Source organism: Elgaria multicarinata, chromosome 1, assembly GCF_023053635.1.
Source record: "Elgaria multicarinata webbii isolate HBS135686 ecotype San Diego chromosome 1, rElgMul1.1.pri, whole genome shotgun sequence".
Classification (NCBI taxonomy): domain Eukaryota; kingdom Metazoa; phylum Chordata; class Lepidosauria; order Squamata; family Anguidae; genus Elgaria; species Elgaria multicarinata.
In genome coordinates, this window is record NC_086171.1 from 102,147,013 (window position 1) to 102,164,203 (window position 17,191).

Sequence of the window (17,191 nt, forward strand, 5' to 3'; positions counted from 1 at the left end):
ATCTAATGTAGAGTATAATGCAAAGGTGGAAGAAGAAAATAAAACTCAATAAGGGTTGTGTACATTTTATTTATTAATTTATCATACTTTTATTCCTCTTAATATAATAAAATCTCTAAGAGAGTCACATTAAAATGCAACATAATATAGAAACAAGATAAAAATAACAAATAATTTCAAAAATTAAGAACGTTTACAAATATTACATTATCGTTACATCAAACGGGGTGGTAATAGTCCCTCACAGATCAAGGGAAGCCTGGGTGAATAGGTGTATTTTCAAGAGACATTTAAATCTTATCACCATTTCTGCCTCTTGAGTCACACATGGGGGAGTATTCCAAAGGGTGGGTTGCACCACTGAGAAGACCCTCTCTGGTGATGTTCCAATGGCTGCAGAAGAACTAGTAAGGCCTCTCAGAAGATTTCAGGGCTTGACTGGATATAAGGGAAGACTGTCAGCTAAATAGCCCAGTCATGAGTTTATTAAGGCTTTATATGTCAACAACAAAATCCTGAACAAGGCTTGGTAGCTAATAGGCAACCAGTGCAGTTCTTTTATTACAGGTGTAATGCATGTAGAATCTACATGCTTCAGACATCCTAGCTGCTGCATTCTACACAAGCTGCAGTTTCCAAAATAGGTGCATGGGGCAACCCCACATAGAGCGTTAGCAGTAATGGATCACAGTGGCCAGACTATCCCTATCCAGGAACAGTAGTTGGCTCACCAGCTGAAACCAATAATAGGCGCTCTTGAGTCACCTGGGTCTCTAGGGACAAAGATGGATCCAGGAACACCCCCATATTATGTACCTGTTCCTTCAGAGGGAGCGCAGCCCAATCCAGAACAAGTGAGTAACCCAATTCCCAAATCTGGGAACCACCCACTGATAGAATCTCTGTTTCGTCAGGATTCATCTTCAATTTGTTGGCCCTCATCAATCCTATAACTGCATCCCTAAACACAATTCCACAAAGTTACTCTCCATGAAGTGGTTAAACTAGAATATGCCTTCAGACACAACCTTCTATAGATTGCACTCCATGAAGCAAGTTGTGAAGACAGCAAAGATATGCATAGCAAAATAAGGAGGTAAACATTCTACCTTCTTACTGAAAATGTAGTTGAAATATAATTTCAAACACAAATATAATTTCAAACAAACACTAAGACTTACCTAAAAAGTTGGGGTAGAGATGGTCAATGTTATCCACAACATAATTACATTTGGGACATCTGTTGTTGTCCTCCAAGCTTTGATGAATACATTTATAGCTGTTCAAGGAAAAACAAACACAGCAGAGCTATGAGAAACAAAATATAATAAAAGCTCTCTACACTATTATTCAGAAGATGAGCTATTGGATAAGATGTATCACATGCTATTATTCATTTGTTTCAACTATATCATCAGGAAGTGGAGCTGTAGCACAGAAGGCCTGATATAAAAGGTAGATCAGAATTTCAAGCCAATAAACAAATCTCACCTTTATGTTCTGGTCCCCAAAATTAAGGCAACACCACTTATCAAATGAGAGGGATTATTCAGTATTTGATGCGGACAGGCACAATATACAGAATTCTTGCTTTTGTAGCTGCTTTAGGACAAAGTTGGTTTCTCAGACTTAACATTTCTTAATATTATGTATTGACTGTAATATAGATTCATTTTGTATTATTTTTTTTACAAAAATGCAGAAGAAAGGAAAATCTCTAGGCAGCCAAAATTTTGATGACACCCAGGAATTAAAAAAAAAACTCTGTGACGGGCTGGCACTTTGAAAAGCATTACTAGATTCTGAGAATGAAATAGTAGTGCTTGTGAATTTGAAGTATTTGGCAAGTGATGGAGAAAGGCCACCAAATTCTCTTTATATGTCATCTCACTGCCCATTCTGTTCCACTCTTAGGCCTCATATGCACAAAATAAACCTCACAGAACATCACTTGGATTAGAATTCCTGTTCAGAATATGCCCTTTACTATCTACTTCTGATGCATAGAAACAGACAGTGACCTGGTTGGCAAGCAATGCTAAACCATGGTTTTAGCCCAAATAACCCAGAAAGAGAACCTATGATTGTTGTTAGGCTGTGAACTCTGGGTTGTTTAACTATGACCTGGTTCACACAATACAACAAACCAGAATACAGGCTGAGTATGGGCTGAGTGTGGGTTGTTCTTGAACCATGAATTGTGGCTTGTTGTGTTGTATGAACACAGCTGTGCTAATAAACCATAGTTTGTTAAACACGAACAAGCCACAATTCACAACCCAAAAGCAAACTATGAATTATCTTTGTGGGTTCTTCATGATTAACAAAACATGGTTTGTTGGGATGGCTTGGTTCATACAACACAACAACCCAAAATTCAACCCACACTGTAGCTTGTCATTTTGTGTGAACACAGCCTATGGGTTGTTGTTACATGTGAACCCAGAACTGTAGGTTGTTCATGGTTTGTTTTGCCAAGCTACAGAGGCAGCGGGCAAGGGTGATTAAAAAAAAAAACACAAGCTGGGCAGGACAACAAACTATGAGATAATCAGGGTTAAATAAACCATGGATTAGTGTTATATGAAAACCAGTCCAGTGGGTTGAATCCAATTGTGAATCTCCACTGATGGAAGGCTCTTTGATCCAGCTAAGTTTTCTGTGAGCAGAAGGGTGGGAGGGTTATTTTTGCAAGTTCCCTTTTCTTCCGCAGCCCTTGTGCTATCTCACATTCTGTTCCAAAGAGTCCCCTCCAACCCTTTGGAGTAGATTTAGTGGGATGCAGTGGCTGCAAAAGAAAGTAAGACTCAGCAAAAATTACATCTCCCCCCAACACACACACTTTTTTTTTTTTTTTTTTTTTTTGCTCATGGTGGTCTCCACTAGATCAAAAAGCTTTCTGTTAGTGGATGGGACACAACTGTATGCAATCCAGAGGTGGACAGAGGTTCAGTGAGATAAAAGTGGCATTTTCCAGAATTTCCTCTCTTCCACTACCTGTCAACATGATTCACAGGCATAAAATAAGAGAGCTCCGGCTATTGGGCGGTATAGAAATGTACTAAATAAATAATAAATAAAATCAATATCAAGGGAGGAGCACAAATGTGCCATCACTAGCATAGCCTCAGATCTGTCTATCGAGGAAGACACCAAGGCACTGCAAGAAATTTTTTAAATGCTTAGACACCAGCATAAAAATTTTAAGCACCTGGAAATTTTTCAGCCTTGAATTAAGAAAAAAAATTGTTAGGATATGTCAGCCTTCCCCAATCTGGTGCCCTTTAGATGTTTTGGACTTCAGTTCCCATAATCCCCAGCAACCAATTGTAATGGTCAGGAATGCTGGGATCAGACTTCCAAAACATCTAGAGGGTACCAAGTTGGTGAAAGCTAGAATATGTTATGCAAATCTACTACATCTCTCTTTTCCTGAATTTTAAGAGCTCAGGTGAGGAAGGATTAAATAGAGCAATCTTAACAATTTCAAAATAATGAGACTTTCATAAGAATATAAGTTATCCCAGGTACAAAAGAGATTGATAAACTAGGCTCCACTTCAATCTCAGGCCACTCCACAATGTTGATAAACATGTAGTTTCCCCTAAAATACTACCTATTATAACAAAGAGTATTTGGGGAGTGAACACTGCCTCAAAATCACAACAAATGAAGTGGTAGTGGCTGTGCATGCAAATGCAGACAGAACAAGCAAGCACCTCCCCAGTCTTTCAATCAAGTGTGCAGAGATCATTAAAGGAAGATGAATAAAATTATTTAATGCATAACCTATTTCGGGATGAAAGATACAATGAATGTGATCCCATCAACCAGTTTTTGTAGAAGGGTATTATCATGCCTTTCAACACTGATGTAATGCCTTATTATGCCTCAATCCCAGATTTGTTTATCAATTCAAAATGTTAATATTGCACCTGAAGGTGATGAGAGGTCCTAAATAATTAGGGATTACTAAGTGGTGTCCATTTCATCCTGAGGGTAAGTGATGCTAAGTATTTGCATGATAATTATCTCAGACACAAGGTTGGGTAACTTCTGTGTAGGAAATTAAAACTATGATGATGCAGCAAGATTTGATTCCACCATAATGATTAGGATCAACATAAATCTTAAAGTTATCCAAAGGATGCACCCATAAAAATGTTAATTCAGAATATGTCATTCAATGCCATTTGTGCAAAAACCACCACATCCACTGAGTGTTATCTAAGAATCCAACCTTAGCTCATGACTTTTAACTGTATAAATATGTCTTTCATGCTATGCAATTTTATCAACAAGCCTTACCAGAAGCTGTGCCCACATTTTGTCATGTAAGCTTCTTCAATCATATCAAAGCAGATGGGGCTGGAAAGGGGGAAAAAAGCATGTAAGAATTGTATTAAATAAATTCAAAACAATCAAAGCATGTTAAATGCCACCAGGCACTGCCAGTTTCTATTAATTTGTTACAATTAGTAACTACACGGAGACCAATCAATAGATTCAAGCAACTTCACATGCAACAGTTTAGAATTGTTTAATATCGGCCTGAAATCTTAAAAAATGTTCCCAACAAATGTGCAAAGCCTCACATACAATAGTTCCACCTAAATTATTCTGCTTACATATTCTGGGAAGTAAAAGATATGATGCAATGAACAACAAAAAGATAGCTGAAGTGACATAAATAGAAGAGACGTTTCCTCCAGGATTGTGATAGAGTTGACAAATCATCTTTTCATTGCTTCCAAATTCACTCTGCCTCCACAATTAACTTCCCAGCCTTCAAGCAGGTGCTCTAGAACTGGAATATAACACTACCACTCCCAGTCAATACTAATAATACAGCCTAGCTCAAATACTATTGCATGCCTCCACAGCAGACAGCAGGCAGGCACTGCTGCCCCAGGGCTACCTCTTCCGACATCACAACTAGTTTGGGTAAAGACCCTCTTGAAGCTCTGTCTGGGATTTTACTATTCTGGGTATTTGGTCTCATCTCCAAATTTAGCTACTTACTCTTTACTCCTATCTCTAGATCATTTATGAATAAATTAGTACTAGCCCAAACCAGATCTTTGTGGGATACAATAGGTCAACCTTCGCCAATCTGGTGCCTTCCAGATGTTTTTGAGTACAACTCTCAGGATTCCTGACCACTGGCTGCATTGCCTAGGGCTGAAGGGCGTTGAAGTCCAAAATGTCTGGAACGCAGAAGGTTGGGGAGGAAGGGCCTAGAGTTTCATCTGTTACTACTAGTCGCCTCATTTCTTCAGAGTCCCTTCCTGAAAAAAAGTTAGATGATGCACAGGTACCTGTCATACTGCTTCTGGGGTGAAGACATTCACAAAGAATTCGTTCAGTTTCCCTGCCATCTCCTTTCCCTCTTTTAGCACACCTTTTAATGTCCTTCTTCTCCAATGGTCCAACCACCTCCCTAGTGTGTTTACTGCTTCTGACGTAAGATTATTTTTATTGTTGGTCTTAATGTTTTTAGTTATATTCTCACTTTTTTGCATCAATATCTGCTTGCATTTACTTTTCTTAGTAAACCCTTACTTTGCTCAGTAAACCCAATATCCAAGAATCAAGGAAGGATTCTCCAAAATATCTGGGAACATCACAATGATTAGATTCACACAAGCAGGGAGGAAAATAAGGTACCATGGCTTATTTTTCCACCCTGCACATGCAAATCAAATCCCACCTAATTACCATAATTACCTTTGCTGGACGCAGCTTGTTGTGACATCCAAACCCACAGAGGGTGGGTGGTGAGGGTTGTGGGGTGCTTCGTAAATCATCTCTAGACCCTCGCCAGTTTTGGATGACACGACAAGCCATGCCTGGCAAGGCTAATTATGGTAATTAAACAGCATGCAACCAACACATGCGGGGCAGAAAAATAAGCAACAGTGCCTTACTTTCCCTCCCCAATCATGCAAACCCACCCAATGGCCCAGTTTGCACAACATGAGGGTGGTTAATAAGCCATAATGGTTTGTTAACCACCTTTGTACATGCTGCCTCATTCTCCCAATTGCCCTCACTGGGTAAGGGTAGAATCTATGGCCTGTTCTAGGGTAGTTTGTTAACCACCCTCACAGGGCTCAGATGACAAAAGCAGCTATGGAGGGTTTCAACCAGAAATTTGGCACCCGCAGGGGCCACCTCCCACCATAGTTTAAATAAGTCATGGTGGGCTGTGATGATTGTGTGAAACAGGTCAATGATATTTTGAGAAAGGAAATAAAAGCCAAAATATTAGGGACATTTTATGGTGAGAATTTCCCTTTATTTGGGAGATTTCTCTGACATTTTCATATTAGCAAATATACTTCCAGCAACCACAAGGCAAATGCTTGAGAAATTCTTCACAGAATGGTGCTGGCTCCATACTATTTATTGTTTTATACTGTATGCTTTTATCTGTATGCCCCCCTGAGATCTTAATGATATAGGGCAGGATACAAATGTTTTAAATAAATAAATAATATTACATTTCAATACTGCCCAATAACCGAAATTCTTTGGATGGTTCACCATAAATTGCAACAGAAGACACAATATTTAAAATTTAAAACTAGTCTAAAATTAAAACCCAAACAAAACTTAGCAGCAATGCAAAGATTTAAAATACAGTGACTGATTTAAAACAGAAATTATTTTTTTTCTACTGAATGTAGAAACGGATACACTTGACGGCATCAGCAAAAGTAGTCTTTAGAGTAGGGTGAGGCAACCTGGCATCCTCCAGATGGGACCAAAATTGCCATAATCTCTAACCACCGCCCATGCTGCCTTGGTTTTATGAGAATTGTAGTCCAAAATATCAGGTTGGCTACACCATTGAGAGAATCAGAATTTAAGTACATTCTAGAGAATTTAGCCTATCGCTTTATGGAGATGGTTTTGTGCTTTAACAAACGAAGCAGATGACCATCAAAAATCAACACTGGGAGAAGGGTGGAGAGAAATAAAACAACCTGTGAACAAGTCCTGTGAATGACTGACAAACTCTTACACCTCAGTCCTTAAATTCTTAACAGCAGCTACATGTTTGCAAAAATGAAGCCAACTGTTGGGATTATACAGGGGTAGAAGCATTATTGTTTAGTTCATTTAAATCCCAGCATTTTCCATCACAGAATTCAAGGTTCCAAGGCAATCTCCCGTCAAGACACTGACCACTTCCCCAAACTGCTTAACTTCAGCAATGTAGCTGATTCCTAATTAGGACACCACAAACATAATAAAGGACTTTTGACCAGATGTCAACTATGAGATAGTGTCAGGCTTGAATTATTCCCCCAAATGTTACTAGACTACAAAAAGACAGGTTTTGTGCTCTCCGCTCCTCTGATGCCATGCTTCTCGCCTGCCCTAGGACCTCCACTTCCCTTACTCGGCTTCGTCCTTTTTCTTCTGCTGCCCCTTACGCCTGGAACGCTCTTCCAGAACACTTGAGAACTACAAACTCAATCACTGCTTTTAAATCTCAGCTAAAAACTTTTCTTTTCCCTATAGCCTTCAAATATTGAGTTTGTTCTGACTCTATACTGTTAGCTTCTCCCTACCCGGTGCCTGTTTACACTTCCCTGTGCCTGTTTGCATTCTCCTTCCCTCTTTATTGTTTACTACAACTTATTAGATTGTAAGCCTATGCGGCAGGGTCTTGCTATTTACTGTGTTATCTGTACAGCACCATGCACATTGATGGTGCTATATAAATAAATAATAATGTAACTATAATTCTTTGAGTAGTCATCTGTGCATTCACACATATCAGCTGTATGTTTTTGGAGGAAACTTCTAAAGCTGAGGAATGCTTTTTTCATGGGAACTCCTCCCTACCACCTCAATGCACATGTCCTGACTGGTTCCCACCTATCTTCTCGGTTCCTGAGACCATCTTGCTGGCCTCGACCCTAAGGAGATAAAGCCTCTTTCGATACCAATAGTATAATAAAATCGACACCAAAGAGGTGACGGTGGGAGTGTTGCGTGAATGCATAGATGACCACTCGAAGAACTACAGTTACAGGAATGCAACCTGCCTTTCTTCTTTGTGGTCTCTGTGCATCGCACGTAGGGGAGATTAACAAGATGATTTACCTGTGGAGGGTAGGTGTTGTATGATGCTGAATTAAAGGATGGAAGATAAAACTGCTCTCCCAAAACTCTCTCTCGGGTATCGTGTATACAGTGATTGATGAAGGTTAAAGGTTTTGACCATGTTGCTGCACGGCACATATCCAGGATCAACACCCCTCTGGCAAAAGCTGTTGATGTCGAGATCTCTCTTGTCGAGTGAGCTTTTACTGGTTCTGTCAGTTAGAGACCAGTTAGCTGATAAGCCAATTTGATGGCAAGTACAATCCATGAAGCAAGTCTGTGTTGAGATTTGCATTCCTTTCTTAGAACCTCCATAACATACAAAAAGATGCTTGATTTTTCAGAATTTGGCAGTCCTATCCTTATAAAATGCCAATGCCCGCCATATGTCAAGGGTGCCTTTCGAGTGGCAATGATGGTGACGAAAAGAAGGCGGGTAGAACAATGTTCTGAATGATGTGGAACTCCAAACCACTTTCAGTAGGAAGCAGGGGTCTGGATCGAGTGTAGCTTTCTCTTTGTGAAAAATAAGGAAAGGAAGGTCCACTCTGAGAGCACATAATTCACTCACTCTTCTAGCTGTGGTGATCGCAACGAGAAAGACAATTTCCATCAGGAGTCTCAAATCAGTAGTAGCGAGTGGTTCAAAGGGTTTTGAAAGCAGGACTTTTAAGACCACAGATAAACTCCACTGATGGATTAAGGTCCTCAAAGGTGGATCAAGATTTTTTACTCCCTTCAAGAACTGTTGAATCATGGGACGAGAAAGAAGTGAGTAGCCCATTATTGGGGGCCTATTGGCCAATATCACAGCTAGGTACACATTTAGAGATGCAAGTTTTAGACCCCTTTGAAACAGCATATTCAAAAAGGAAAGTATTCCAAGTACTGATTCCTCATTTGGGTCTATGTGGCGATCGGAAGTAAACTTAAGAAAACTCTTCCATTTCACTGTATATGCCTTCCGTGTAGACAGCTTTTGAGCAGCTTTGAGGATTGTTTTACCTCGTCTGGAAAATCTTTTGGCTCAGGTAAATTTTCCATGCCGTGAGCTGTAGGTTTCCAAGTTCTGGATGGTGTGTTGAGTCCCCGTGTCGAGTCAGTAAGCTCACCGAGACTGGTAATCGAGTGTAGTTCCCCATCAACAAGTTGAGGAAGGGGCAGAACCATGGTTGCCTTGGACACCACGGTGTTATTAGGATGCAGTTGGTCTGATCTGTTTTGAACTTTTGGAGCAGAATTAGGGGGAACACATAGAAAAGAGTCCCTTTCCACGGAATTTGGAAGGGGTCTCTGAGAGACCATCATCCCTCCCCTCCCCTGGAGCAATACCTGTGACACACTGTATTCTGAGGTGTGGCGAAGAGATCTATCACTGGTAGGCCTCAGTGTTTGAAGAGTTCCTGAAGGACTTGTTTGTCCATTTCCCACTTGTGTGGTGTCGATAGATTCCTGCTGAGGGTATCCGCCAGGATGTTGTTCTCCCCTGGTATGTGCAACGCCAAAAGGTGGATTCCATTGTGAATGTACCATGTCAAGATCTCAAGTTTTCTTGACGAGAGGAACGTGTCCCTCCCTGCTTATTGAGATGCCAGATTGCAGCTGTGTTGTCTGTTAAGACCTGCACCTTGTTGTTCAATAAGTAGTCTCGGAAAGCCAACAAGGCTTTCTGTACTGCTAGCTTCTCTATCATATTGATATGAAGTACCCACTCCATCGTGCATCATCTCCCTTGTGTCTGCAAGTGGGCACCCCACCAAAGTTGGGAGGCGTCCGTCGTTAATATGTGAGATTTCCACCACCACCACCAAACAGGAGAGAAAAAGATTATTGGCCCTGTTCAGAAGACACCTTAAACCACGGCGGTTAAGGCTTTTTTGTTAACAAAAAAGCCTTAACCAACATGGTTTAAAGTGTCTTCTGAACAGGGCCATTAAGAAGAAAAAAGGGTGGAAACATTGTGAGCATCCTCCTCAAAATAGTCAAACAGCTCGATTTGACCAGAGCGAAGTTTCTTCAAAGTGTCCAGCAAGGCAGTCGAAGAGAAACTGAGGAGATGGGCAGGAACCAGTCAGGACATGCACACTGAGACGGTGGGGGAGGGGTTCCTGTCAAAAAAGCATTCCTCAGCTTTAGAAGTTTCCCAAAATGCGGCTCCATGCAAGGGTAGGGCCCATATGCATGATGCACAGAAACCACAAAGAAGTTTGACTTGCCTGCATTTTACTCATAAAAGGGGCTGGTGAACGAACAGAAGAGCACTCTGTCCCTATTTTGCCAGCCCCTCTTATTAGCAAAAAGAAGACTAGAAAAAAGCTTTGCAGGCTAGAAACATGCAGCCTTTACCTCCTCTACAAGTCCGCTTGGTTTCGATGCTAAGTGTACAAGAAAAGGCTTCGCTTTCTAACTTGGTCAATACTAATGCAAAATAAAATAATAATCCACTTGACACACCTTGAAAGAGAAAAAAAAGAAGCATCTTTTACTACTCCCTTATCATCCGGATTGCACTCACATAAGTAGTGTTAAGGAACAGCAACTTCAATTACATTATTTTAAATGCAGATTGCAGTGGTCATTTCAGTGATAGGTGCTTCATCCCGCAGATTAATTCCCTAAGGACCAGACTAGAGGTGACAACGGCAGACCTGTACTTTTTAAAGTGGACCTTGCCCATCACCAGTGGGGGCATCCAGAGACATGCCAGTAAATTCTTCATAACCGTATCCCAAATATTTTGTTTTTCTCAGCAAGCTTCCCAGTGAAGTGAGCTAGGCTGGAGGTAAAATGCTTGGTGGGAGAGGACACAAGAAGCTAAGCAGCAGGAATCATGCTTCCATGTGCTCTTTAAATTCCCTCCCCCTTTATAGACAATTGAAGCTATTACAGGTTGACCATAATAGTATGTGTGTGCGATCACCATGAGGCTGGACCAACAAATATAAGCCCAGGGAAGGCTACTTCCAAAATAAGAACCAATCTTTTGGAAATACCAGTTCTGTCAGGTAGGGCCAGGGGAAGCAATTCCTGCCTGCTCTCTAATTTGCTATCTGTCATTTAGTTCAGCCTTCTGTTCCATTGGTCTGCATGCTGCTTCAAATACAATGAGTACAAATATGCAGCACTGATAATAAAGGGATGATAACCAGTTTAGTTAAAACAACGCACAATAAAAAAATAATTAAATACAGAGAATTGAAAAACAGAGCATCAGATAGCATCAATTTCAACTAGCATTTAAAGAAGCCTAGGAAAATAAAAACGTCTTCGCCTCTCAATGAAAAGACATAAAACACTTGACATTAAGCAAACCACCCTGGGGAGAGCATTCCACGAATGAGGCACCACAGCCAAAAAGGCACCGTTCCTGGATGCCACCCACTTAACCTTAGATGCCAGGGCACAAAGAGAAAGGCTTCCAATAACAATATTAATCCATGGGTAGGTAAAAGTGGGGGGCGGGGCAGTCCTTGAGTTACCCAGGTCCTATGCTGTATAGGGCTATCTTAGCCCGGAAAAGATGTTGATGCTCTAGCCACATTCATAAGACTCCAAACCTATTTCAGATGACTCTGAAATAATTGCAACCTCTTGGCTTCTGAAACCCCCAATTACTAATGCAGATTAGTCTGTATTCTAGCCTTGTATTTAGTAGTCCCTCGTTTGCACCCAACACAGAAACCAACTAGGCTCCTTAGAGGAGAAAAACCTCACTTATCCACACCCAGCTAGAAATACAGCTCTCCTCTGCCAGCCCCACCACAGCAAGGGAGTAAAATTGCTTATAAGCTAGTAACTGTTTTTGGCTTATTTGAAAGGCTGTTCTGTTCTACACATAAATTAAAAGTCTAGAATTTGTTTAAACTATCCCAAATACAAAACAAGGATGAGAGTATATCCATGGTGCTACTGAAATAGCACTGCAGGGTAAACATTCTGTATTAACTGGTGAAGCACACTGAGGCACCATACACAACGTAAAGTAAAACTACATCCTGTACAATAAAAAAGATAGTTGCCAGCCATATGAGTTTGTGATAGAAAGTTTTTGGGCTGCTGTACTTCAGAAGATATATGCAAACTTGTGTGAATTACACAGAACTCTTTGGTCTGGTTAGGACAATCATATTTCAGCTTAATAAGTTGTGATATGAATAAACCATTATCTTAAATCATGGTTTGAAGTTGGTTTAACATCAGGGCTTGTTCTAAAGCTGGTAACTATAGTTTCCTAGTTTGGGAAAAAATGGGAAACCATGGATAATTGAAATCTTTCACATTGCATTCATTAAGGAGAGAAAAAGCAGTGTGCTAAATTATGACCATCTGAATACAGCCTTTATGAAGCATTTCTGATAATGGAACTTCTGTACAAATTCTGTGTAGCCCAAATTATTTGCTCACATTCAATTGATGCATGGTAGGCAAGTTTGTAGTATGAGCATGGAGGTATGTATCATATAGGGTGATCATATGAAAAGGACAGGGCTCCTGTATCTTTAACAGTTGCATAGAAAAGGGAATTTCAGCAGGTGTCATTTGTATATACGGAGAACCTGGTGAAATCCCCTCTTCATCACAACAGTTAAAGTGCAGGAGCTATACTAGAGTGACCAGATTTAAAAGAGGGCAGGGCACCTGCATCTTTAACTGTTGTGATGAAGAGGGAATTTCACCAGGCTCTCCATATATACAAATGACACCTGCTGAAATTCCCTTTTCAGTACAACTGTTAAAGAGACCCTTGTCCTCCTTTCCATAGGGTCACCCTATATATTACCCATTCTGGTATCCTTCTCAGGCCATTTGCTGTCTAGGGTGACCCTATGAAAAGGAGGACAGGGCTCCTGTATCTTTAACAGTTGCATAGAAAAGGGAATTTCAGCAGGTGTCATTTGTATATACGGAGAACCTGGTGAAATCCCCTTTTCATCACCACAGTTAAAGGTGCAGGAGCTATACTAGAGTGACCAGATTTAAAAGAGGGCAGGGCTCCTGCAGCTTTAACTGTTGTGATGAAGAGGGAATTTCACCAGGTGCTGCAGGCCTACAAATGACACCTGCTGAAATCCCCTTTTCTATGCCACTGTTAAGGAGACAGGAGCCCCGTCCTCCTTTCCATAGGGCCACCCTAACCAAGGTGTGCTTTGCACACACGGCGGTCGCCTAACTCCACGCGTAAGCGCGCCCACACCGGCGAGGCCACGCCGGTGTGCCTCTCGGACAGGCGGGGCGGAGGGCACCTCCCCTTCCCCGCTCGCCGCCGGCAACTCACCACACGAAGTCGTTGCTTTTGTCCTCGTAGGAGTTCAGGAGGCCATTGCAAAGCGGCGTGAGCAGCTGCCGCTTCCTGCTGCCGCTTGTGCCGCCGCTGGTCGCGCCGCTCCCGGCACTTGCTCGGGCCGCCCCCGCCAGCCGCGAAAGGCCGCCGTTGGAAGAGCCGGAGACGGCGACCGCCACCAACACAGGCCGCGCCGGGACCCCCAGCCCCGCCGAGGTGGACGACGACGATGAGCCCGGCGCCGTCGCGGTGGCCGAGGAGGCCGAGGTGGTGACTGCGGAGGAGGAGGAGGAGGCGGAGGAGGATCCCGGGGGCCCCACGGCGCCCGGCCCCGCCAGAGAGTGCTGCGGAGGCTGCCGGCTCCCTGACATACCGAGGCCGGCCTGGCTCAGTTGCGGCGGAATCGCCCGCAGCCTCGGTCAGCGCATCATTTCCCCTCAGCACCGACAACTGTCCGCGGGAGGAAGGGCACAATAAAGCTTCAACAACGAGAATAAAAACTCTCACTCTCACCCCGCCCCCGAGGGCCCCTCACGCGGAATCTGATTGGCTTCTAGGCAGCCCCCTCCCTCCCGAAAACACAAGGGGCGGGGCAGAAGGGAAAATGCCGCCCTCTTGTTGAAACTTTATTTAAAAGCAACCTTCGCTGGAGAAGTGCACTATCTACTCCGCATGCGTACTTGGGAGAGCGTCTTCAAGCCCGTCTATGGTTCGGTGCGTGTGGGCTGCCTAGAGAGGAGGGTGGGAGGGAAAAGCAGTCACAAAGCAATGCGCCTGCGCACACGGAGCAAAGGCTGGGTAGCCTAGCAACCCGGATGGCCTATCAAACGATCAGCCTCGACTACCCGCCCAGACGGGGAAATTGTTTACTATCGAGACCGCCACCTCAAACCAGTTCGGGGGCGCAAGTCCCCCGGTTTCACTGTTCAGTTAGACATGACGTAACTCCGCACGTGATGGGATTATGTAGCTAAAATCCTGAGGCGAAGTGGCAGGTCTTATGGAACTCCGCGGAATTTCCGTCCGAGTCTAGCAGCCAGCTCCAACCCGGCGCCCTCCAGATGTGTTGGACTACAACTCCCATCATATGCTGGCTGGGAATGATGGGAGTTGCAGTCCAACATATCTAGAGGGCGCCAGGTTGGATTATAGGATTGGGCTTTAGTGCTGAAATTCTATATTTACTCTTAGGCTGCAACCTTAAACACACAAGAGGGCTTATTTCTGAGTAAACAGGGATACAGTGGCTTTGTAGGGCTCCAATCCTAGGGAGAAGATTTTACTAGGAAGTAGGCATTATCCCTGGCAGTTACTCATTATTAATGTTCTGTAACTCTTCAGATACAACTACTTAGAGTGTGCTTGGGGTTGGGGAAAAGCCCTTCTTGCAGCTTGTTTCTGCTGCCTCACCCCACCCGACGGACGTGGACATCAACGTCAGCTGACTGCCCTCTCCTTTCCCAACAGGTATAAGGGCCAGGCTGCCAGGGGCAGCGCCTCTGCGTCGTGCAAAGTGCAACGCTAAGTGTGCACTTAGCGTCACAATGAGCAGAAACAGAGGAAAGAAGACACCAGTCCTGCTACCTTTGGTTAACAACCAGATTAACAGCAGCAAGTTGTGGCGTTTTATCTCTTTTTATTCTATTTTACTATTTGTATTTTAAATATGTGCCTGGGGAGCTCAGGGGGGCAAGGGGGTGCTCACATAGCTGTGGTCACGGGTAAGGGGAGGTATGGCGATGGGGGAATAACAGGCCAGATGAGGAAAAGAGGGGCTAGATTTCTTACAGCTATCCCTTCTTCTGGTTTTTCCCCCAACCAAATGGTTCCTGGCAGCCTTACCAGCTTGCCCTCGGGTTTGGTTGTGCTTCTGCTGAATGCCAGGTCGGTCCAAAATAAAACCTCCCTCATCCATGATTTGATTTTGGATGAGGGGGCTGACCTGGCATGTATCACGGAGACCTGGGTGGGTGAACTGGGAGGGGTTACTCTCACCCAGCTTTGCCCTCCTGGGTACTCGGTGCAGCACCAGCACCGACTTGAGGGCCGGGGAGGGGGGGTTGCCGTGATCTATAGAAATACAATCTCCCTTTCTAGGCTTCCTGTTCAGTCGAGTACTGGTCTGGAGTGTTTGTACTGTGTGTTGGATACTCGAGACAGATTAGGGATTCTGCTGGTGTACCGTCCACCCCGCTGCCCAACAGTCTCCCTGCCTGAGCTGACGGAGGTTGTCTCAGATCTGGTGTTGAGGACCCCCAGGATGTTGGTTCTGGGGGATCTCAACTTCCATGCTGAGGCTCCTGTATCCAGGGCAGCTCAGGACTTCATGGCCGCCATGACAACCATGGGGCTGTCTCAACATGTCATCAGCCCAACACATGCAAAGGGACACACACTTGACTTGGTTTTCTCAACTGGGCAGGAGGATGGTGATCTGAAAGTGGGGGAATTAACATCTACCCCTTTGTCATGGTCAGATCACTTCCTATTGAGGTTTAGACTTTCGGCAGCCTTTCCCCTCTGCAAGGGTGGGGGGCCTATTAAAATGGTCCGCCCCCGGAGGCTAATGGACTCCGATGGATTCCAGAGGGCTCTGGGGGATTTTCCTCCTGGTATGGCTGGTGCTCCTGTCGAAGCCCAGGACGCTCTGTGGAATGCAGAGATGACTCGGGTGGTTTACACGATCGTGCCCAAGCGCCCTCTCCCTCTGAGCAGAGCTCCTTGGTATTCACCTGAGCTGAGGGCAATGAAGCAAGAGGGGAGACGGCTTGAACGCAGGTGGAGGAAAACTCGTGCTGAGTCTGATCGAACACGGGCTAGAGCTCACTATCGAGCCTATTCTGTGGCGGTGAGGGTGGCAAAGAGGCAGTTCTTTTCCACCAGCATTGCGTCTTCTCAGTGTCGTCCTGCGGAGCTTTTCCGGGTGGTTCGTGGCCTGTTACACTCTGGGCCAGGGCGAGAGATGGTGGAACCCTCGGTAGCACGCTGTGACGAGTTTGCACGGCACTTTGAAGATAAAGTCGCTCAGATTCGTCATGAATTGGACACCACACTTAATGCAGCTCCACTAGTAGAGGCGTTCAGAGCGCCGTCCGGTTCAGTTTTATTGGATGAGTTTCAGTTATTGAGGCCCGAGGATGTGGACAAGGTGCTTGGCCAAGTCCGGTCGACCACCTGTGTGCTTGACCCTTGCCCCTCGTGGCTCATTACATCAAATAAGGAGGGGATTGCCAGCTGGGTCCAGGAGGTTGTAAATACCTCCTTGAGAGAGGGAGTGGTGCCGGCCTCTTTAAAAGAGGCGGCAATTAGACCACTCCTGAAGAAGCCTAACCTGGACCCGGAAGATGTTAACAACTACAGGCCGGTGGCTAATATCCCTTTTCTGGGCAAGGTGCTTGAGCGGGTGGTTGCAGGACAACTCCAGGCACTCTTGAATGAAACGGATTATCTAGATCCATTTCAATCGGGTTTCAGGCCTGGTTTTGGAACGGAAACTGCCTTGGTCGCCCTGTGGGATGACCTCTGTCCGGAGAGAGACAGGGGGAGTGCGACCCTGTTGGTTCTCCTAGACCTCTCAGCGGCCTTCGATACCATCGACCATGGTATCCTTCTGGATAGGTTGTCTGAGCTGGGAGTTGGAGGTACTGCGTTGCAGTGGTTCCGCTCCTACTTGGATGGCCGATTCCAGAAGGTGGTGCTGGGGGATTATTGCTCTGTGCCGTGGCACCTAAGCCATGGGGTTCCACAGGGCTCTATCTTATCCCCTGTGCTGTTTAACATATACATGAAGCT

General features: G+C 44.2%; 1 protein-coding gene across 2 annotated transcripts in view; it reads right to left on the reverse strand.

The window, feature by feature from the left end:
* Positions 1-13,839, reverse strand: part of COP1 (COP1 E3 ubiquitin ligase) — a 163,932-nt gene extending 150,093 nt beyond the window's left edge. For both annotated transcript variants that reach the window (XM_063134089.1, XM_063134080.1), the window contains exons 1-3: positions 13,394-13,839; positions 4,309-4,368; positions 1,182-1,279 (exon numbers count right to left, since the gene is read on the reverse strand). In XM_063134089.1, the coding sequence (XP_062990159.1) occupies positions 1,182-1,279; positions 4,309-4,368; positions 13,394-13,770 (535 nt within the window). In that variant the 5' untranslated portion in view covers positions 13,771-13,839. The remainder of the gene's footprint in view (positions 1-1,181; positions 1,280-4,308; positions 4,369-13,393) is intronic.
* Between the last annotated feature and the right edge of the window lie 3,352 nt (positions 13,840-17,191).